The sequence below is a fragment of the Artemia franciscana genome, chromosome 20 (genome assembly GCF_032884065.1).
Source record: "Artemia franciscana chromosome 20, ASM3288406v1, whole genome shotgun sequence".
NCBI classification, from domain to species: domain Eukaryota; kingdom Metazoa; phylum Arthropoda; class Branchiopoda; order Anostraca; family Artemiidae; genus Artemia; species Artemia franciscana.
In genome coordinates this window covers 6,376,967-6,401,406 of record NC_088882.1, presented here as the reverse complement: position 1 = coordinate 6,401,406, position 24,440 = coordinate 6,376,967, and the positions used below count along the sequence as shown (strand labels likewise).

At 32.3% G+C, this 24,440-nt stretch overlaps 1 protein-coding gene across 1 annotated transcript; it reads left to right on the top strand.

The window, feature by feature from the left end:
• Window positions 1-2,427: 2,427 nt before the first annotated feature.
• Window positions 2,428-24,213, top strand: LOC136040369 (N-terminal Xaa-Pro-Lys N-methyltransferase 1-like). Its single transcript, XM_065724627.1, has 4 exons — window positions 2,428-2,672; window positions 14,962-15,145; window positions 20,740-20,848; window positions 23,549-24,213. Exons 1-4 carry the CDS (start codon window positions 2,481-2,483, stop codon window positions 23,769-23,771), a joined length of 708 nt encoding a protein of 235 aa, XP_065580699.1. The 5' UTR covers window positions 2,428-2,480; the 3' UTR covers window positions 23,772-24,213.
• Window positions 24,214-24,440: the final 227 nt, after the last annotated feature.

Here is a 24,440-nt window from a genome sequence, read left to right as displayed (position 1 = left end):
TTAGTTTTTTGTCACTTAAATATCATGAATATTGTTTGTTTTTTTCTTTTTGGTTGGGTTGCGATCTTTTCGTTTCATTTTGTTGCATTCCCAAAAATGTGTGAGTACTAAATCAAGGCTTTGTACTTTTTTTAGTGTGTAAGAGATAAGGGTGCAAACAGGGGACGACATGGTTTCAGACACATTCCCCTTGGAGACAAAAATATTCAAGTAATGAAAAATTCTCAACATTTCGAAAAAAATGATGCTTCTCTTCCAGAAATTGCTTTTTAAAACCCTAGCTCACTCCCTGGAAAAATCGTGACAACCCCTTCTCTCCGAGAAAAAAAGTTGCTTGTTCTATTGTTAACATAATATGAAGGGGCAAGTGTGTTTTAAAATTGTGTTTCTGATTGTTTAGACAGGAAAACTAAACATTTTAAACTAATTCTAACTATAGATTCTAAACTCGCATATTGATGATATAGTCTCCAAGCAAAAAAAATAGATAAATAAATAATAATAAACGTATGCACTATAGTGATAAAGCAATTTTCAAGATCGAGTTTCATGGTCATTGTAATAGTTCTTGTCAGGGGTATATACTAAAAAGAAGCAATATAACAGTTTGATTATATTTTGTCAACCACCTTTTTTTCATGTGACGTTTTAAATACCACGAACTTAAAAAGTGAGTGCAAGGTGCAGTCAACTGGTGAATCTAGGAGGTGGGGGACCCCACCCCCCGAGATTTTTGCTAGTACCCTCATTCATTGTTTTCTTTTTGTTTTTTACTCTTTTCAAAACAAAATAGATTTGTTGTTTGGTCAATTATAAAAATCCTGTAAAACCTGTATTCTTTTGTAAGTGTAGTAAAAAAGTAATTTGATAAAAAGCCTCAGAAAAAATGGCAAATAGGCCACTTGTAATAAATGGAACACGGGTCACCTTAAAATTACGCTGCAATATATCAAATTGGATTTTGTGGGTTCTTTCGAAGCTACTGAGATATGAATTTGTTCATAATTGCCTTCCTCACAATAAAGTTTTTGCACAGTTTAAAGGCTCAACCGTAAAATACATAACATTTTAAAGCGTTTTAAAAAACCCGACATGCAGATTATCTCATCAGCAGTATCTCACCTGTCTTTTGTTCGGCCATCTTGGCTTGAAAAGGTCATAATTAAGACATGGTTTAGCTTACTTGAATAATTCAGGAGCTTTAGTTACTTGATTCTTATGTTTTTAAAAAACGAGATTCTGCAGTAAATTTTGTGGGTGATTGTCTTAGCCCTTCAAAGTCAAGAAAATTTATGGCTTCTGCTTTTTATTCCCGTCTCTTATGATGGGAAATGAAGTTTTTTTTGTATTTGTGCATTAATAGTACATTTAATGCACACTTTTTGTATTTTGTATTAAACGTATTGAAATGTATTAAACCTAATCAACACGTTTCTTAGACAGCCAGAGTTAAAATAAAAAAAAAACACCCCTCTTTTAACTCCCTCATATGGAAACAAATAAATTCATCAGTTCAGATAATGTGCTTCCTTTAAACCAATACTCAAGATGATTGATCTTCAATCAAATTTCGAGAAATGTAAGGTAAGTACTTTATATTGGTTTTAGATTATATTATTATTATATTAGCCTATATTATACCTTATATTATATAAAAATTTGAGACGGTACATATAGGGGTCTCATAGTCCAACCTTTTTTCAGTAATATAAGGCATATTTTTGGGCAGGTTTGTATGCAAAGGATGAGGGGCTTTGGGGTCCACCCTCAAAAAAATCTTAAATTTTCCAAAGTTTCTGAAGACAATTCAAATTATTAAATAAATTTGTTTTTGTATCACCAACCCTTACCTGCAAAAAAGCTCCTTCGTGTATTCTGGCTCTTAGGTATACCTCATCAGGCATTAGGTAATCAAAAGACCTAGAAGTGATGATCCTTGTGGGCACCTCTTTTATAAAGAAAAACAATGAAAGAAAAATTACTTATCTCAAAACTTGTATTTGATTCGACCCGGGTACCTAGATAAATCTGGTGGAAGTGGTGGATGATTTGCCCCCAACCAGTCCTGGCCGAAGGGAGTTAATCAAGAGATCGGTACTTGCGCTACGCGAAGCATTGGTCAGCATGTGAAAACTTTAAATGTCATGAATATAAATAATTCATGTGAAAACGAGGTTTTCAGAGACGGCTGGAGACTTTTCTTGGATACCCTGGGCGCCACTAGAGGCTTGGGAGGATCTAGGGTCTAAGGATATATATATATATATATATATATATATATATATATATATATATATATATATATATATATATATATATATATATATATATATATATATATATATATATATTGTGAACAGGGAGCATAAAGAAGTTCTTTCTAAGTTCGGCTCCCAAGTTCTTGAAATTTTGTACTTATATGTCAATAGTGGTGAAAATAAGCAACAAATTTAAATTTCGGAAAGAAGAATCACTAAGTAATGGAGGAAGGCCTATCTGAAAATGAAACAACAGACTTCTGTTGTGCAGAGAAGTTCGTTTTATCTTATGAAGATGCAGATAAATATTGGTCAGTTCAAGAGCCCACCATAAATGGCATGCTTGGAGGATTTGGAAACCTGTCAACAATTGACATTCAGGGGTCAGAAAAATTTCTCATTCCTCTATTAAAAGTAAGTAACTTGTTTTGTCTCTAGGTTCTTTTAGTTTACATTAAATAATATAGACTAAATCTATAGAATTGGACAGGATCAGACAGCAAAATGGAAGTACAGCCTATCTTACCATTTTAATATAGGCTAGACTAGGCCTAGCATATTTTCCAAATTTTAGAAGTTTTAAGATGATTTAAAAGATATTATAGGCTGTTGTTAGAGTACAATTTGGGGTAAAATTCTAGTTTAATGACTTCTTGCTATCTTGGAAAGGGGTTAGGCCTAGGTTAGGAAAATGAATATTTTGGGGATAGGTCTACAGGCTAAAGTATATCCCAGGAAGGTATCTTAAAGTACCCACCTCCACTCCTTCTTCCTCTTGAGGTCCCTGAAAATCACCTACATGACAGGTCTACACATAGGCCTATTGGAATTTTGACAAAACATTTTACCTTAATTTTCAGTTACCAGTTGCTTTTTTTCTATATTTAGTTTTGAAAATGCAATTCATTAGTAAAATTCTAGCTGATTGACTTTTGTATGTCTTCTGGATGGGTTAGGTTAGGAAAATGAAACTTTCAGGAATGAGTCTAAAGGCTAAACTATGTCCTGGGAAGGTATTTAAAGTACCCACCTTGGTAAAATTCTAGCTAATTGACTTCTTGCTATCTCAGAAAGGGTTTAGTTTAGGAAAATGAAACTTTCAGGGATATATCTACAGACTAAAGTATGTCCTGGGAAGGTATTTTGAAGTGCCTACCTCTAATCCCTCTCCCTCTAGAGGGACTTGACCTTTGATGACCTTTAAAAATATGTGTGTTATAAAAATTAAACCTTGCAAAATAGATCTTCTGCTTAATTGAAGCACAACGAAATTGTTTTCAGCTTCATAACTTTGCTTAATTCCATTTTGTAAGGTTTAAAGATATGCAAATACTTTTCCTAAATTTTGAAAAAAACATTGATATGGCTCAAAATTCTACTCAAATAACAGGAATTGCAGATTCAGAACTAAAGGCAGAGAAAAATCAACTAGTAACTGAAAATTAAGGTAAAATGTTGTTTTGTCAGAATTCAATAGGTATAGACCTGTCATGTAGGCAAATTTCAGTGCCCTCTAGAGGGAGAAGGATTGGTGGACCCTTCAAGTATGTATGTGCTTTATGAATACAATCATTGGTTTGGTAAAATTCTACTTTAGTGACTTTTGGCTATCTTGGAAAGGGGTTAGGTTGGGAAAATGAAACTTTTGGGGACATGGCTACATGCTAAAGTATATCCCAGGAAGGTATTTTGAAGTACCCACCTCTACTCCTTCTCCCTCTAGAGGGCCCTGAAATTCACCTACATGAAAGGTCTATTACCTATTGAAATTTTGACAAAACAACATTTTACCTTAATTTTCAGTCACCAGTTGCCTTTTTTTCTCTGCCTTTAGTTCTGAAAATGCAATTCCTGTTATTTGAGTTGATTTGATTTTGTTGTACTTCATTCAAGCAGAAGATCTATTTTTTAAGATTTCACTTTTATAACACACATATTTTTAAAGGTCATCAAAGGTCAGAGACCCCTAGAGGGAGAAGGAGTAGAGGTAGTTGCTTCGAAATGCCTTCCTGGGACATATTTTAGTCTGTAGATACATCCCTGAAAGTTTCATTTTCCTAACCTAAACCCTTTCTGAGATAGCAAGAAGTCAATTAACTAGAATTTTACCAAGGTGTGTACTTAAAAATACCTCAGTATTTTGGAAATCTATTTGCATATCTTTAATACCTTATAAAATGGAATTTAGCAAATTTATGAAGCTGAAAACAATTTTGTTGTACTTCATTCAAACAGAAGATCTATTTTGCAAAGTTTCATTTTTATAACACACATATTTTTAAGGGTCATCATAGGTCAGGACCCTCTAGAGGGAGAGGGAGTAGAGGTAGGCACTTCAAAATACCTTCCCAGGATACACTTTAGCCTGTAGATCATTCCCTGAAAGTTTCATTTTCCTAACCTAACCTCTTTCCAAGATAGCAAGAAGTCAATAAACTAGAATTTTACCCAATTTGGGGTATAGTCTACCACATTTGGTCAGACACATCAGTAAAATTCTAAACAAGCTAGCCTAGTTTTTACTATCTTGGTAGGCTAAGGGGTTATGTTACAAAAATGAAACTTTCAGGGATAGATCTACAGACTAAAGAATTTCCTTGGAAAATATTGAAATGTTATGACATTTAAAAAATCCTTGTGTTATAAAATTGAAAATAAGCAAATTAGATCTTCTGATTAAATAAAGTATCATGTCAGCTTCTATTTCAGTATCTATTTTCAGCTTTGCAACCTTGCTCAATCTCAGTTTGTGGCAGTTCAAAGATATGCTGGTAAATATTCAGTTTAAAACATAGTTTACCTAGGATGAAAGTAAATACATTATTCAATGCCTTTCTTATGCTCTTTAATAGATTGATGGTTATGTAGTTTATCATAGGCCTATAATTTAGCTAGAATGAAAGTAAATACCTCAATTGATGTCTTGGTAAACATATCACAGTTCATATTATTGACTTACCAATAAAGTGGACATACCACTTGATGCCTTTTTTATGCTCTTTATGAATGTAATAATCACTTCTATTGCAAATTCAAATCTAAGCATGTTTTGAGGTCTTAAGAATGACAAATTATCAATTAAAGTATGAATTATTGGTCATTTTCAAGAAAATAATATTTTGTTTTCTCAGTCATTTTTGGCAAAATAATACTACATTTTCTCAGTGCCAAAATTACTTATAGTTAGGTTAGGGGTAAATTTTTGCAGTTCATACAATTGACTTACCAATAAAGTTAACATACAACTTGGTGCCATTTTTTATATTCTTTATGAATATAATAATTGCTTCTACTGCAAATTCCAATTTAAGTGCTTTTTGACCTAACCTAAACTAACCTTATTATAAATAATTTCAGCAGTGTAAAAATGTAGTATTATTTTGTTGAAAACAACCAAGAAACCAGTGCTGAAAAATGTAGTATTAGTTAGTCAAAAACAACCAATAACTCATGCTTTCATTGAAAATTTTTAATTTTTAAGAGCTCAAAAAGTGCAAGGTTAAAAATTTGCTGTAGAAGCAACCATAATACTCATAGAGAACATCAAAAAATGGATTGAGTGGTATTTTCGCTTTATTGGTAAGTCTGTTGTATGAACTTTAAAAATTACCAGGTTAGGTCAGGTCAAAAAGTGCTTAAATTTGAATTTGCAATAGAAGCAATTATTATATTTGTAAAGAGCATAAAAAAAAGGCATTGAGTGGGATGTTCACTTTATTGGTAAGTCAATAATATGCACAGTGACACATTTATTGATGCATTTTGATTATGCTCTTTGATAGTTCAATAATTACTTCTGGGGCTAATTGCTGCTTGAACCCTCAAAAGCTTCCCAAAGGTATTCTGTTTTGTTTAAACTGCTCAAAGAAGTTGTCAACACTGGTAAAGGTTTTGAGAAGTAGTTTAAAAAGTACTATTAGCTTACAAATAAGTTGTCAAAAAGTAAAATGCTCCAAAGATACTTATTTAAACCAATAAAAAAATTTCATTTAATAGGCAAATCAAATACAAACCATTGTCAGTCTAAAACTAAGAAATAAAACAAGGAAACTAAGTTTCATATCACAAAAAAACATGGTGGCAGCTATAGAAGGGGAAGGATAAATTTTCTGTGGGATCCTTTTGTGGAAAGATTTATTCAAAAGAAACTTTCCATAGGGGAAGGGGGCATGATTTATTGAGAAAATTTTCCTTAGAGAGGGGAGAGAATTCTGATATCATTTGAAAAACAATAAAAAATTAAATAAGAAAAGATTTTTTTTAATGAAATTAAAGAGAATTTGCTTGGGGAATTTTCAGCAAGAATGAAATTATCCATTGGAAATATCAGGAGAAGTGGATTTTACATGGGAAGAATTTTAATGGGGTTGAGAGGATTTTTTATGTAAGCACTAGTTGAAAAATGATCAGAAATTAAATAAAAACAAGCTCTTTTTAAGCTGAAAATAATGTGCATCATTAAAACTTAAACCAAAACAAATTAATATGTCAAACTTAAACTTAAAGATTGAGGGATTGACAGTAGGGTAGTAGCCCCCTTTGTATGTGGGATAATTTTCATCTGTTTTGATTTTTAATCTTGCTCCTTGCCTTCAGTTGCAAACTTTATTCTTTATTTAATTTTACTTTAGCCCTACTCTTTTCTGTGCATTGTAAAGTGTTAATGTTTGCTGTTTGCTATTGTAAAATATAATGGTAATATATACATAACAGACAATATAGTTATCCATAAGGCACCCATATTCATAGGTTATCCATAAGGGACCCATATTCATAGTTACACATAGTTATTTGCATAAGTTGCCAAAATAGACCCAAATTTCTGAAAGTCTTGGACTTGAAAAGTTTTGTGGAAAAAATGACTGAACAAAAACCAAAATACTTTCTGTAGCTGTAATGTAACTTTCATTTGTCTCCTCTGCATAAAAGAAGAATCAATGAATGAAAATCATAGTCTGCTGTCATACATCCAGTTGTATAAACGCTTGTCACCAAAACCAGAAATAGTTTCTGTTTATGGGGGAATAGATTGATAATGAACAAGTAGATTTCTTGAATGTTAAATTAAAAAAAAAAAAACAGTTCCTTTAACAAAAAGTTTTGAAGAAGTACTACTTTTACAGAATGTATTCAAAAAGCACTACTTTGTCAAGAAGCATTAGAATAGTACTTTGGTACTCTCCATGGAATTGTGCAGAACCTATGCAAGACAAAGTAAAAACAAGAATTTTGCAACAAAAACATTAAATATGACACCATTACAATAATAAACTTACCTCAAACCTTTTTTTGAAAGCATGTCCTCCTCTATCCTGTAAAAAATGGATTTTTTGCAAAGGCTGTAATAAGTATAAAACAAGCTTCCTTTGGTATTCAAACAAAAAAAGTAAAAAATAAAAATATCACCTTGAAAATTAGGATCCAAGAGAATTAAAAACTCCTTAGAAGTCTGTAGAAAATCATAACTGACTTAACTATCTGTATCAAATGATGTATTGTTATCTCTTTGGAAATATGTTATATTCCCTGCTTTATGTTAAAAATTGTGCTACATTTAATTTTTAATCTCAGGTAAATGATGCATCTTGTTTGTTGGGTGGTCTAATACAAACCCAAAGTGAAACTTGAAAAATAACCTATTGTTTATCATGTTTTTTTGTTTTTTTTTGTCTTAATTGGGCTCAATGACGAAGTCAATAAACTTCTGTAGTTTGGATAATTTTAGAAGAACTTTAAAACTTCGGTATTTGAATAAACTTCTGCAGCTTTCAATAAATTATTGAAAGCTGAACTGGACTGCCATAACAAGACAAAAAGAGACATCTTGAAAAATAAGCAAAGTGGTCTGTGGCCAGTTGGGAGAAAATAAATCAATCACAATAAATGTTTTGCTTATATAAAACTAGGGATCTTCAGCATTAATTTAAAACATATAAATTAAGAAGAGAAAAGGGATAAAATCTAAAAAAAACATATATACAATTGCAACTTAATGATAAGCACAGCAGCAGGAAATATGTGGACTCAATATGTTCAATATGGGACCTGCAGAAACATATCCAAGCCTCATCTAAAACACAATGGAGAATACATTAGCCCAACAAGAATTCCAATTACTTTTTTATTCTATTTTCATTTTTTAATTGACAGATTTGTAAATAAATTTGTAAAATGATTTAAAACATATCAATTAAGAATAGAAAAGGGTAAAAAGGTAAAGGATACGGCATTAGACTTTACAGTCCCTACCGGCGGTGCTGATCTCCGTTTCTTGGCCCTTCAGCCAGGAGGTGCAATGGGGGATTGGGGGCCAACCATCCTGTGCTTTCGCACATCCTTCCTGTTTACCTTCCCCAGATTTCTCCAGGTACCTATTTAGAGCTGGGTCGACTCTGGCTAAGCTTACAAAGTCACGCCACTGACCCGCGTCCCAAACTGAACAATTGAGTACACTGGAATTCGAACCCGCAGTCCTCTCAGACATAGGATCCTGAATCCAGCACACCAACCTACTTGGCCAGGGGCTCAATCTAAAAAAAAATAAAACAAAATCCAAAAAGATTTTTTTATCTACCTTTTTTATTTTATTTTTTTATTGACAGGTTTATATATAGAACTAGCTGTTGGGGTGGTGCTTCGCGCCACCCCAACACCTGGTTGGTGGGGGTGCTTCGCGCCCCCCAAGCCCCCCCCCCCTTGCGCGTAAGTCATTACGCGCCATATTAGTTACGCGCCATATTAGTTACGCACCATTGTAGTTGTGTCCCTGTGTCCCACCTGTGAATATAGATATATATATATATATATATATATTTTTAACTACGTAAAACTTGCGAATATACAACATTCTTGGCTGTCCCATTATCTCTGCATATAAATAGATTGTCAGGTTTACCGACTCTTGAACATGCAACATATAATTGTCCATGGGAAATACAATCTGTATTCAGATCTATACCTCATTATTCTAATGATTGCCCTTGAGCTTTGTTGATGGTGATTGCTAATCGAACATTCTCCGTGTCCCCGTCGTCATTTATATATCCCCCTGTGCCCCCCGGCGTCCCCGTTGTAGTTGTTTCCCTGTGTCCCGGTCGTCATTTGTGTCCTGGTGTCCCAGTCTGTAATTTCTCTTTGAGTGTCTCCTGGTTGTCATTTATATTCCCTGTGTCCCGGTCGTCATTTGTGTCCCGGTGCTTTGTTGATGGCGATTGCTAATCGAACATTCCTTGTGTCCCGGTCGCTTTCTCTTTGAGTGTCCCAGTCGTCATTTATATTCCCTATGTCCCGGTGTCCCGGTCGTCATTTGTGTCCTGATGTCCCAGTCTGTAATTTCGTCAGTCGACAAACATGACGTCAGTCAACACACAAACATGACGTCACTCGACAGACACACAGAGAACTTATTTTTATACATATAGATAGTGAAAACAGTATAAAAGTAAAGTTAATTTAAAGTTAGAGGAGGGATGTTGCTACACAGACCTATCAGCAGTAAATGCTGCAAGTAACTGCCTTCAGAGTTCTTTGGATTTTCACCACATTTGCTGCTTCATAATCTAATAAAGCACTCTTGTCTTTAGAAGATTCGTGTCTGTTGTATCACCTAGTTACCATTTTTTATTGGAGGGGTAGTTAAATGCAGAATGCATGGGGATAGGGGGAGAATTTGGCTTATGTTATCTTTCATAAATAACAGATCATAATTAGTGCTTATTACAATTATAGTTGTTACAGTTGTTATGGGATTTTAATGACACTTCAACAACTCGAAATTTTAAATTTTATTGTCCTAAAGTGCCTATCACGTCATTCTAAAAAAGTTAATTTAAATTTTACTGTTTTTTCTTTAAGTTGTTATAAGGATTAGGATTATATATTTTATTGCCTATTATTACACTAAGTACTAAGAAACATGGCCTAAATGTTATGCTTTGTAATAAACACGGCAGTATATTACAGCTCTTCAAATTTTGTTAATTTGTTGTTCATTTTGGTAAGTTTTCAAAATAGAACTATTTGAACTATTACTTTGCTATACTAGTATGCTGAAGGTACCCTAATTGAAGACCCAAAGTTCTGAAATAGTCCCTTTTTCTTATCAACTCCTCCTTTTCTGATTTGTTGACACTTATCTTTAAAAGAGGACAGAGCAAACTGCTTGATCTGGAACCTAACCTGTAAAGAAAAATATTGGTGTAAAAATGATTTTTTTGTAATTTCGACTTCCCACACCCCATAAGGGTTAGAGTTTTGTGCTCATGTGTACTCAAACATCTGGTAATTATATAGTTGTTACAGCAGTTGTACATTATGCACAGCAGTTGTTACAATAGTTGTTACAGCAGTTGTGGTATAAGATTATACAATAGTTGTTACAGCAGTTGTACATGTTACAGCAGTTGTGGTATAAGATTATACAATAGTCGTTACAGCAGTTGTACATGTTACAGCAGTTGTGGTATAAGATTATACAATAGTCGTTACAGCAGTTGTACATGTTGCAGCAGTTGTGGTATAAGATTATACAGTAGTCGTTACAGCAGTTGTACATGTTACAGCAGTTGTGGTATAAGATTATACAATAGTCGTTACAGCAGTTGTACATGTTACAGCAGTTGTGGTATAAGATTATGTTTTCAGCTCATGGTGTCATAAATCTTGCACTGAATGATAAAAAAAAAAAATTATGGGGATTTGGTGTTTGGCACATTCAACCAGTGGTGTTATTTTATCAAAATCCTGGGGAGAGGCAAAGTTGAAGTTCATTTCCCTAAGTCAAGTGAACATGACAGTGAAAAATGAAAAGCGAGCCCTATAGTACCATAAAGGCTAAGGTATGCTACAGAAAACTGATCTCTTTCTGTGGATGCTTGAATAATGTAGGCCCATCTTAGTTTTGACAAGATATTTTAAGATGCTAAGTTTCAGCTAGGGGGGGCTGGGCTCTGGGAGGGGGGGGGGTAGTTGCCCCTCCTCATAGCAAATTACATCCCTGCCTACATATAATATATAATATCATAATAACCTATAATAATAATATGGTAACAGTTATATTAGCTGAGTCCATGCTGTGTTCTTTGTTGTGTTTTTATTTTTATTGTTGTTCATTAGCAGCCTCAGATTTGCATATGTTTCTGACTTAAGTTTTGACAGGGTGTATTGAAGTAATCCGTTTGACAGGGTGTGACAGGATGACCAATTTGGTGCGGTTTTTAGAAGCTAGTTAATAGGCAATACTACCTTAGAAACCTGACTTCTCAGAAATAGCCTTGGATTTTACTGAAGTCCTTTCTTGAAAAGTTCAACAAATAGATATGGATAATAAAATTGAATTTCCTCTATAGTAGGGACGTGCACAGGAGGGGACCTCAGGGTCCTGGTTCCATCTTAAATCCTAAGCTTTTCCAAAATCCTGGGGACTACTTATTCAAATTATCAAGTAAAACACGTTGTTTTTTATTATTATTGGGCTGTTGTCCTTTGAATAAAATTCCTCTGTATGTGCCCGCTCTATGGTTATCATATGAACTAGCATTTAACTTATTTTTACCAATCAGACCTCTTTTCTGAAATATCATTGTCAATATTTTGGCATTGGTCTATGTTATGTCTAACATATATAAAACCATGATGAATTTATATATGTATGCTTATTTTTATTGAAAGTTGAAACACATACAGCTGTAGACAGCAGACAGCTGTAGATTGTGGTGCTGCAATAAGGAGGATTACCAAATATTGTCTAAGTTATTTGCCTCTGTGGGTTTCCACTGAATTTATTCAACAGATGTTATGTGAGCCAGTGTTTATTATTGTCAAGATATTACCAAATATTGTATAAGTTATTTGCCTCTGTGGATTTCCACTGAATTTATTCAACAGATGTTATGTGAGCCAGTGTTTATTATTGCCAAGATATTACCAAATATTGTCTAAGTTATTTGCCTTTGTGGATTTCTACTGAATTTGTTCAACAGATGTCATGTGATCCAGTGTTTATTATTGCCAAGATAATTTTCAAAGAAGTAATATTATCAATATTCTTGAACAGATTTGGTCTATACAATTTGAATGTATCAAAAAATCTGTTAAATTTACATACTTACAATTTTCGGTTTATAATTCATGGCAGAGAGATATGGACTGTGATTATGTGATGATGGGAGGATGCCAAGACATTTTTTAAACTAATTTGTTTGCCTCTGAGCATTTTCTAAGTTTCTTCTTTGGAGCCAGTATTTTTTATTTTATGAATTATTATTGTCAATATTTTAGAATACATTTGGCCTATGTAAAGGGAGCATACCTAAAACCCTGTTAAATCTATATATATAAAAATAAGTTGTCTGTGTGTGGATCTGTGGATGGATCAGGTGACGTCACCTGAAAAAACTGGATCAGGTGACAAAACTGAAAACTGAAAAAACTAAAAAAAGGCAAAAACTACAAAAAAATAGCAATCAACAAAGCACCGGGACACAGGGAGTATAAATGACGACCAGGACATAAGTAAAAAAAAAAACTAACAAAACTAAAAAGAAGGTAAAAACTACAAAAAAACTAAAAAGAAAAAAACTAAAAAAAGGCAAAAACTACAAAAAAAACTAAAAACTAATAAAAAAGCTAAAAAACTTAAAAAACTAAAAAAAGGCAAAAACTAAAAAAAAAACTAAAAACTAATAAAAAAAATAAAAAAGCTAAAAAACTAAAAAAACTAAAAAAAGGTAAAAAGCTAAAAAAAACTAAAAACTAAAAAAAACTAAAAAAAAGGAAAAAACTGAAAAATAAGCTAAAATAAAGGTAAAAACCAATAAAAAACTAAAAAAAAAACTGAAAAAACTAAAAAAAGGCAAAAACTACAAAAAAAACTAAAAACTAATAAAAAAAAGTAAAAAAGCTAAAAAACTAAAAAACTAAAAAAACTAAAAAAAGGTAAAAAACTAAAAAAAATAAAAAATAAAAAAAAACTAAAAAAAAGGAAAAAACTGAAAAATAAGCTAAAATAAAGGTAAAAACCAATAAAAAACTAAAAAGAAAAAAAGGAAAAAACTAAAAAAAATTTTCATCTAAAAAACTAAAAAAAACTAAAAAAGCTAAAAACTAAAAGAACTAAAAAAGAAAAAAAATAAATGACGACACTCAAAGAGAAAGCGACCAGGACAAAAGGAATGTTCGATTAGCAATCAACAAAGCACCGGGACACAGGGAGTATAAATGACGACCAGGACATAAGTAAAAAAAAAAAACTAACAAAACTAAAAAGAAGGTAAAAACTACAAAAAAAAAGAAAAAAAACTAAAAACTAATAAAAAAACTAAAAAATCTAAAAATCTAAATAAACTAAAAAAGAAAAAAAAAGGAAAAAAAAAAGGAGAAAAACAAAACTAAAAAACGAATGTATATACAGACCGGGACACCGGGATACAAATGACGACCGGGACACAGGGAATATAAATGACGACCGGGACACAGGGACACAACTACAACGGGGACACCGGGGGAAACAGGGGGATATAAATGACGACCGGGACACCGGGACAGGGAATGGTCGATTAGCAATCACCATCAACAAAGCTCAAGGGCAATCATTAGAATCATGAGGTATAGATCTGAATACAGATTGTTTTCCCATGGACCATTATATGTTGCATGTTCAAGAGTCGGTAAACCTGACAATCTATTTATATGCAAAGACAATGGGACAGCAAAGAATGTTGTATATTCGCAAGTTTTACGTAGTTAAAACCATATATATATATATATATATATATATATATATATATATATATATATATATATATATATATATATATATATATATATATATATATATATATCTATCTATATTCACAGGTGGGACATAGGGACACAACTACAATGGCGCGTAACTATTATTGCGCGTAACGACTTACGCGCGCGGGGGGGCTTGGGGGGGGCGCGAAGCGCCCCCACCAACTAGGTGTTGGGGTGGCGCGAAGCGCCACCCCAACAGCTAGTTAACTTATAAAATAATGTAACAACTAACAATAACATGTAAGAACATTTTATATGAACATTATAAAAATATTTATTTCAATAGAAAATTGAATGTGCCCAGTCAACAGAAAGCTTTAGATTGTGGCCCTGGAACTGGAAGGATGCCAAAACATTTTCTAACTAGTGTGTTTGCCTCTATGTATTTTTGTTGATTCTTTTCTTTGGTGGCAAGCATCTATAATTTTGATGTAATATTATTATCAATAATCTAGTATACGTTTGGCGTATGTAAAGGGAACATAAAGAACACTCTGTTAAATTTAACGTAAAAAGCGTAGCTTATGAAATAATATAACAACTGACAATAACATATGAGAACATAATATATAAACATTAAAAAAAAAAACTTTTTTCAATAGAAAACTGATGCACCCAGTCAATAGAAAGCTATAGGTTTTGAAGTTAGAATTGGAAGGATGCCAAAATATGTTCTAACTGATTTGTTTGTATCTGTGGATTTCTGTTGAGTTTCTTCTTTGGAGCCAGCATCTACCCTAATATTTTTATGAAATACTATTATCAATAATCTAGAGTAAATTTGGCCTATGTAAAGAGAAAATATATAGGAAACCCTGTTAAATTTAACAAATAAAACATAGCATATAAAATAACATAACAATAATGTATAAGAACATAATATATAAACACATATTTTTTTAAATAGAAAATTGATGCACCCAGTCGACAGAAAGCTATAGATTGTGGTGCTGGAATTGGAAGGATAACCAAACATTTTCTAACAAAGTTGTTTGCCTCAGTGGATATGGTGGAACAATGCTCAAAACTAACAGCTCAAGCAGAAATATTATTGAAAGGAAATCAAAAAGTAGGAAGAATATTTAACAAAGGTACATTTTAATTCCTATTCTTCGAATTTTTTGCATTTGTTTTTTAAGCAGGCTAGGTTTTAATTTTTTACTGACCCAATGGGTAGAATTTGTGTAACAATGTGTTAATCACTATTTTTAGGTCTTTGTAATTTTCAATTATGCTTAAAATTTACCACTAAGATGAAAATTTACTATTTAATTTAAAAAAAAAAAACTAGAAAAGTTTTTTTTGTTTTTATTGAGGCTTTTTATGTTTTTTCTCCAATTAGTTAAAAAAGGATTATTTTAAATTAACTTATAAATTAGACTGTATTATATTTGAAAACTATAATATTCGTTTGCCATTTTATTATTTACAATTATACATTGTTAGTTTATTTGTATATGATTATTATAATTTACTTATATGTTACTACATAATTTTGTGTATGTATGTTATATTTTAAAAGTATATTTAAATATATATATATAAAGTATATTTTAAAGCTAATATTTATTAATTTTTATACCAACATTTTGTAGTTGTTGAATTATAAGTAAATTTCTCATTTAGAAGACAAAAATTTACTATTGGATTCAAAAAGAAACAAAGACATTTTTTTTTCCGTTTCCAGTTTTTTTTTTATTTGGAAAAGAGAGCTACTATTTATGTTACACAATTCATAGTAACTTGTATTTTTGTTATCAGAGAAAAAAAGAGATGAGGGAGAACAGATTAGATTCAATAGTGAGACATAAAATATAATAAAAATAATTCAATTGTCCAGCATTAAGGACAAACAGTGAAAAACCAACCTAGTATTTACCAAAGAGGGTGTCATTTAAAACAGCATAATGCACCTATATAGAAGAATATTCAGAAAACGTAGACGAAAGTGGTAATATACTTTCAACCTGGGATCACCACCCTAGCCAAGTGGATAGCCATCCTAATGAATTGGATAGTGCTGTAGAATTGAAATCCTTCGTCTGAAGGACGGGGTTCGATCTCTGGTATGGCTGGTTATTTCGTTTGGGATGGGGTCAGTGGCGTCACTGTGTAAGCTCAGCCAGAGTCGGCCCAGCTCTAAAATGGTTACCTGGAGAATTCTGGGGAAAGTTAGCTGGAAGGGTGTGCGAAAGCACAGCTGGCCCCCGACCCCCCATTGCACCTCTTGGCTGAAGGGCCATGAAACGGAAATCAACACCACCAGTAAGGACTGTAATAGTTCAATGTTGTATTACTTACTTTTTTAACCAGGGTTCACCAGAAACTTTTTAGTCTAAATTTTAGTCTTTGCAGAGTCATCAAACCTATATAAGAGTTATTTGATCTCCATCTCAGTTAAAGTTGAATGCTTATTGCTGTAAAGGTGGATTCCACTCTAACTGCTATGTTTTTTATTGAAGAGCGTTTTGGCACATTTATTGGTTGCTGGTAATTTTATTGAGGTGGCTTGTATTTGAAATAATTTAGCTAGTTTTTAGAATTCCTTAAAATATTTACCTTTTTTTGTAGTTTAAATGGTTAAAATGACTTAAATCTTAAATTTGTATACAAGCACCTCGTGCACAGGGCTGGGGAGATTCTCCTAATTTTGAACCAAAGGGCTACTGATGAAAGTTTATGTCCGAAAATTTTATACTTTGTTTTTTTCAACATTGGGAAATCCTCTAACCTCCCCCTCCCCCCTTTTAATGCCAAATCCTTTGTGGACCAATCGTTTTATACTTAATTGTATTCTACTTTAGTATTGTAGAAGAAAAGAAGAGAAAGAAAGAAAAGAAGAAAAACCAGAAGCAATATTTTGTTTGTTTTTCACAATCTATTAATTTATTAGTAGATAAAATTATGTAAATAGACTATCATTCCAAGATCAAGCATATATATTGTAGCCTATATTATAGCCTATATACATTATAGTCAAAAAGAAAAAAGTGAAGTAGTTTAGGTTTCGAGAAGTGCCATATTTATTTGTTATTATATTCGAAAACATAAAAAAATAAAAGTGATTTTGGTGTCTCAGTGTCATATTATTTATAACTATTCATTGTTAGTATTTATTAATAATAATATTAACAAACTGTATATTAACAATATTATTATATAATAATAATTATATTTATTAATAATAAACTGTCACACCTTGAATAACTGTATATATTGTAGTCTATATCATTATAGTAAAAAATGGATAATTAAAAGAAATTGTGGTTTCAAAAAGTGTTGCAATTATTTATTATTGCTTTTTTATTATTTATTACTAATATTGTTCATTATTTATATATGATTAGTCTAGAATGTCTTTTCCCAGAGTAACATCCTGCAATTAATACAGCATCTATTTACAAATCAACCGCAATAATTTACATTTATTTATGCCATTTTTGGGCAGCAAAATTTTGAGCCAGAGCTGGACCCATATGGATAAAAAAGTCATTCTCTATCTTACAGATGAGGACTTAGTCAATCTTATTTATCTATCTATTATTACTGATCATTGTTTTTTTTTTTTTTTTTTTTTTTATTATTATTTAGGATTTTGTTATTATTATCATGCGATTTGCCCAAGGTTGAATTCTCAGAGTAACCTCCTGCAAATAATTAATAATCCCATTTTTTACATATATTTATGTCATTTAGGACGGCAAATTTTGAGCCAGAGCTGGAACCATATGGATCAAGAAGTCATTCTCTATCTTGCAGATGAGGACTTAGTCAATCTTATTTATCTATCTATTATTACTGATCATTGTTTTTTTTTTTTTTATTTATTACTAGCTGTTGGGGTGGTGCTTCGCGCCACCCCAACACCTAGTTGGTGGGGGCGCTTCGCGCCCCCCCAAGCCCCCCCGCGCGCGTAAGTCGTTACGCGCCATATTAGTTACGCGCCATTGTAGTTGTGTCCCTATGTCCCACCTGTGAATATAGATATATATATATATATATATATATATATATATATGTTTTTAACTACGTAAAACTTGCGAATATACAACATTCTTTGCAGTCCCATTGTCTGTGCATATAAATAGATTGTTTACCGACTCTTGAAAATGCAACATATAATGGTCCATGGGAAAACAATCCGTATTCAGATCAATACCTCATGATTCTAATGATTGCCCTTGAGCTTTGTTGATGGTGATTGCTAATCTACCATACCCTCTGTCGCCATCGTCATTTATATATCCCCTTGTGCCCCCCGGCATCCCCTTTGTAGTTTTGTCCCTGTGTCCAGGTCGTCATTTGTGTCCCGGTGTCCCAGTCTGTGATTTCTCTTTGAGTGTCCCGGGCGTCATTTATATTCCATGTGTCCCGGTGTCTCGGTCGTCATTTATATCCCCCTGTGCCCCCCGGCGTCCCCGTTGTAGTTGTGTCCCTGTGTCCCAGTCGTCATTTATATTCCCTCTGTCCCGGTCGTCATTTGTATCCCGGTGTCCCGGTCTGTATATACATTCGTTTTTTAGTTTTGTTTTTCTCCTTTATTTTTTTCTTTTTTATTTTTTTTCTTTTTTAGTTTTTTTAGATTTTTTAGTTTTTTTATTAGTTTTTATTTTTTTTTTCTTTTTAGTTTTTTTGTAGTTTTTACCTTTTTTTTAGTTTTTTTTTAGTTTTTTTTACTTATATCCTGGTCGTCATTTATACTCCCTGTGTCCCGGTCGTCATTTGTGTCCCGGTGCTTTGTTGATTGCTAATCGAACATTCCTTTTGTCCCGGTCGCTTTCTCTTTGAGTCTCGTCATTCATATTCCCTATGTGCCGGTGTCCCGGTCGTCATTTGTGTCCCGATGTCCCAGTCTTTAATTTCGTCAGTTGAAAACTTATGATGAAATAAATTTTTAATTTTTTCCCTTTTTTTGTTTTTAGTTTTTTTTATTGGTTTTTACCTTTTTTTAGGTTTTTTAGTTTTTTTCTTTTTTCTTTTTAGTTTTTTTTGAAGTTTTTATCTTTTTAGTTTTTTTATTTTTATTTATATTTTTTTAGTTTCCTTTTTCTCCTTTATTTTTCAGTTTTTTCCTTTTTTTAGTTTTTTTTCTTTTTAGTTCTTTTAGTTTTTACCTTTTTTAGTTTTTTTAGTTTTTTTAGTTTTTTAGCTTTTTTTATTTTTTTTTATTAGTTTTTAGTTTATTTTATGGTTTTTTCCTTTTTTTAGTTTTTTTTAGTTTTTTATCTTTTTTTAGTTTTTTTTTAGTTTTTAAGCTTTTTTAGATTTTTTTATTTTGTTTTCTTTTTTTTTTTTTGAAGTTTTTACCTTCTTTAGATTTTTGCTTCTTTTATTTTTTTAGCTTTTTTAGTTTTTTTTCGTTTTTTCTTTTTAGTTTTTTGTAGTTTTTATCTTTTTTATTTTTTTGTATTTTTATTCATATTTTTTTAGTTTTCTTTTCCTCTTTTGTTTTTCAGTCTTTTCCTTTTTTTAGTTTTTTTCTTTTTTAGTTTTTAGTTTTTTTTTAGTTTTTTACCTTTTTTTAGTTTTTTTAGTTTTTTTAGTTTTTTAGATTTTTTAGTTTTTTTATTAGTTTTTAGTTTTTTTTGTAGTTTTTGCCCTTTTTTAGTTTTTTCAGTTTTTTTTAGTTTTTAGTTTTTTACCTTTTTTTAGTTTTTTTTAGTTTTTTAGCTTTTTTAGTTTTTTTTTTCTTTTTAGTTTTTTTTGTAGTTTTTACCTTTTTTAGTTTTTTTTCTTATTTTGTATTAGTGTGAAATAATTCAGACGTCATATGCGGACAAACATGACGTCACCTGATCCACAGATCCACACACAGACAACTTATTTTTATATATATAGATTTAGGATTTTGTTATTATTATCATGCGATTTGCCCAAGGTTGAATTCTCAGAGTAACCTCCTGCAAATAATTAATAATCTCATTTTTGACATATATTTATGTCATTTAGGACGGCAAATTTTGAGCCTGAGCTTGAACCATATGGATCAAGAAGTCATTCTCTATCTTGCATATGAGGACTTAGTCAATCTTATTTATATCTCCTATTATTACTCATCATTGTTTTCTTTCATTCTTATTTATTATTATTAGGGTTTTGTTATTATTATCATGCGATTTCCCCAAAGTTGAACTCTCAGAGTAACCTCCTGCAAATAATTAATAACCCCATTTTTGACACATATTTATGTCATTTAGGACGGCAAATTTTGAGCCAGAGCTTGAACCATATGGATCAAGAAGTCATTTTGTATCTTGCAGTTGAGGACTTATTCAATCTTATTTATATCTACCTACTATTCTTATTTATTATTTTGTTATTATTATCATGCGATTTGTCCAAAGTTGAATTCTCAGAGCAACCTCCTGCAAATAGTATAATAATCCCATTTTTGACATGTATTTATGTCATTTAGGACTGCAAAATTTTCAGCCAGAGCTGGAAACTTATGGCTTCACATTGATCAAGATGCCACTCTCTATCTTATAGATAAGGACTTAGTCAATGTTATTTATTAATCCATTATTGCTGGTTACTGTTTTTGTTTATTCTCATCTGTTATTATTAGGGTTTTGTTATTTTTATTTGGCTATATACCCATGGTTTAATTCTCAGAGCAACCTCTTGCAAATAAAATAATAATCCAATCATTGACATATATTTAATTCTTATTTAATTCATTTAGGACTGCAAGATTTTGAGCCAGAAAAGGAATTATATGACTTAATATGGATACAATGGGTACTCATCTATTTAACAGATGAAGATTTGGTCAGTTTTCTAAAACGATGCAAGTGAGTATTACTCACCTTTGTCTGGGGTATACAACTATCTAGTGTATCTTTTTCGCACGCGTGACTTCTAACCAGCATCATTCCTCGCCATGTCGTCAAGATCTCCTTTGAAGTTGGAAGTGGAGACTCAACAGCAAAGGAAAGAATCTCTGGCAGACTTTCAAGATATATATATATATATATATATATATATATATATATATATATATATATATATATATATATATATATATATATATATATATATATATATATATATATATATATATATATATATATATATATATATATGTATATATATATATATATTCTACAAGTACGAATGAGTTGGAAATGGGTCTCTGATGTTCTCACCTGCAGCCCCTTACCAACTTGGAAATGGAGACCCTGCGGCCAGAGAAAGCATCTGGCAGACATTCATGAACAACCGGGATCCTTCGGGTTGCTTCTACCGACGCAGGTTTTGTTTGGACAAGGTTAAGCTGAGAAATGCAGAAGAGACTGCTACCGATAGATCATGTTGGGCAACACAAATCATCCCCTCGTCTATTTTTTGTTGGGCAGGATAGATCTCTCGCCTTGATACAAAAATGTTTTCAATACTCTACATGTGTTTTTGTACACCAACAGAAATTGGGTTGCAAATAAGGAGAATGGCTACACGAGAAGGCTTCTTTTTTGCAAATTAGACTTTCAAGAATGGATCCTTATTGCGGCCCTACGGCTGTACTTTCTACTTTCTATGGCCCAAAGTAAGTCCCAGGAGTATTCAAGTTCCTTCTTATACACCATTCCTAAAGGACAGTGACTTCTAGAGAACATGGAAAACATTGCTTGAATGAAAACTTTAAAAAGGGATTTACCATCCTAAGTCAAGGCCTTGGAAAAATCCTTTGAAGTTCTATTTACATCCCTTCTCTATTTGTAAGGCTACAAAACTAAGAAAATTCCTCCTAATACATTTCATCTTAACCTTCCATTCATCAAAACAGTAAGTTCTTGTGGTCATAAAACAATAAAATAAGATTGAGTTTATGTGAGGGTGGAGGACTGGCTTTGAAACATTAGTCTTCCAAATAAGAGTGGTGTACCAAGACTTAACAACGATTTTAGCCAGAAATTTGCCATAAATGGGGGGGGGAGGAAGGCAATTGATCCCTTGCATTTTGAAAAATATCCTTTTTCAGTCATTAAAAAGGAATAAAACTTTCACAAGCTTCTATGTATTTTAGAAGCGCCAATAGAGGGGGGCGCTCTCCTTTAGATTTTAAAATATAATTTTTTATCATCTTAGAAAAAAAAATCTAAAATGTCCTCCTATCCCTATAAATTTTGGAAAATCCCTCTTTCTATTCTCATTACCAAAAAAAATGAACCTCATCCCTTAGACTAAAAAAATTTTTTTTGAATATGCATTCGAAAAATTGGAAAAATACTTGTCCTCCCCTCCCCCTCCTACATTTTTGTGAATTGGCAAAAGGGAATCTTTCTGAATGTTACACGTAGTGGTTACTATTCTGAACGTTACCTCTACTATAATGGTGACATTTTCAGAAAGGGATTTACCAACTCAAATTCTCTAGTTATAAGGCTTGAGAGGTTCAGTGAAGTTTAAGCCTAAAAACAGAAATTTGGTCTATAATTAAGTTCTTGGTACCTCCTTGTCATTACAAATGATCTGGTGTGAACAAATTCTAAGCCAAAATTTTTGAATTTTTAGCCAGGACTAATTAGATGCCAGGACTAATTAGAGCCAGGACTAATTAGATGCCAGGACTAATTAGAGCCAGGATTAGAGCCAAGACTAATTAGATGCCAGGACTAATTAGAGCCAGGACTAATTAGATGCCAGGACTAATTAGAGCCAGGACTAATTAGATGCCAGGACTAATTAGAGCCAAGGCTAATTAGATGCCAGGACTAATTAGAGCCAGGACTAATTAGCCAAAACAGAAATGTCAAGACAGATCTGTTCTGTGAGCCATTTGAAGGCAATTCAAGACTTAAAAATGATTCTGACAGACCATGTCCACAATATGTGAAATATGTTGAAGAAAATGCTGAAATAAATGCCATAATAAAGATGAAAGATATTGAATAGAAAAGTGGAAGGAGGTAAAAAAGGTAAAGGATACGGCATTAGACTTTACAGTCCGTACCGGCGGTACTGATCTCCGTTTCTTGGCCCTTCAGCCAGGAAGTGCAATGGGGGGGGTTGGGGGCCAGCCATCCTGTGCTTTCGCACACCCTTCCTGTTTACCTTCCCCAGATTTCTCCAGGTACCCATTTAGAGCTGGGTCGACTCTGGCTAAGCTTACAGGGTCACGAAGGGGTGTAGCTTTAATATCAACCAAGTTTATGCTAATTTACTGGGTCTGTTCAAAGTATTCCTAAAGTCAAAGTTAACCTCCATTGATCTTGTACTTTTTTATTCCTTTGCTTATTTACTTTTTAAATGTTACTTATTTACTTTTTGCTTATTTACTTTTTCTATACTTTTTAATTTACTTTTCATTTACTTCTTATTTGCTTATTTACTTTTTAATTAAGTTTTTGATTATTTACTGTTTTATTCCTTTGCTTATTTACTTTTTAATTATTACTTATTTACTTTCTATATACTTTTTAATTTACTTTTTTGATTATTTACTGTTTTATTCCTTCGCTTATTTACTCTCTAGTGTTTCCGTATTATTTTAGAAAGGCGTTGAAACCCCGGGGCATCATCGTTGTTAAAGAAAATGTCACTTCGAGTCCAGATCCAGAACCAGACCACGAAGACTCTTCAGTTACAAGACCTGAAGAAACGTTAGAAGATTTATTTAGTCGAGCGTCCTTACGAATCATAAAAAAGCAACAGCAACATAGATTTCCTCAGGAATTATTCAAAGTTCAAATGTATGCCTTGCGTCCAGATCAATAAAAGTTTTTATTTTTAAATTAATATATTGCATGAAAATATTGTGACTATCCTTTATAATGACTTTAATCTAACATGAGAATGTTAACTAAGAAAAAATGGGCCATATGTGGCGTCTTGCCCCCCCCCCCCACACCGTTTTATATTCCCTAAAGATAACTGATTGAAATGTTGATTTGTCCATTTGCTGTCGTCGAAATTTCGAAAAATGCTCATTTGTTTGAAGATTGAAAGGGCTAGTGCCCCTTTTTAATAGTCAAAAGTGATTAAAGGGCAGCAACCCCCCCCCCTACTCCTCAGGCCCATAAATTCCCAAAACATTTCTCATTGAAATTTTGCGATAGAAGTTTTGTTCAGCGTAGTTTAAAGGTCTGGAAAATATGTCTTTATGGACGATCAAATGTATGCCTTGTGTCCAGATCAATAAAAGTTTTTTATTTTTTTGTATGCAGATTTATTTCAAATTATTAGAAGTTTTTATTTTTAATTAATATATTGCATGAAAATATTGTGTCTATCCTCTATAATAGGGCATATTGATCTAATATGCCTCTATATATTGGGCATTAAAGAAAGCCTCTGTAGACATCTTGTATGGTTGGTGCTGAGTTATCTATCCAACCAAAGCTGGTGCAAATATCTTCTTACTTTGCGGTGAGTTACGTGTTTAGG

What these genes read in the sequence shown, in the direction of transcription:
- LOC136040369 (XM_065724627.1), top strand. Translation starts at nt 2,481, where the DNA reads ATGGAGGAAGGCCTATCTGAAAATGAAACAACAGACTTCTGTTGTGCA. An exon ending in AGGAAGAATATTTAACAAAG is followed by an intron (nt 15,146 to 20,739) that starts GTACATTTTAAT and finishes TAATTCATTTAG; the next exon opens with GACTGCAAGATTTTGAGCCA. An exon ending in AGTTTTCTAAAACGATGCAA is followed by an intron (nt 20,849 to 23,548) that starts GTGAGTATTACT and finishes GTATTATTTTAG; the next exon opens with AAAGGCGTTGAAACCCCGGG.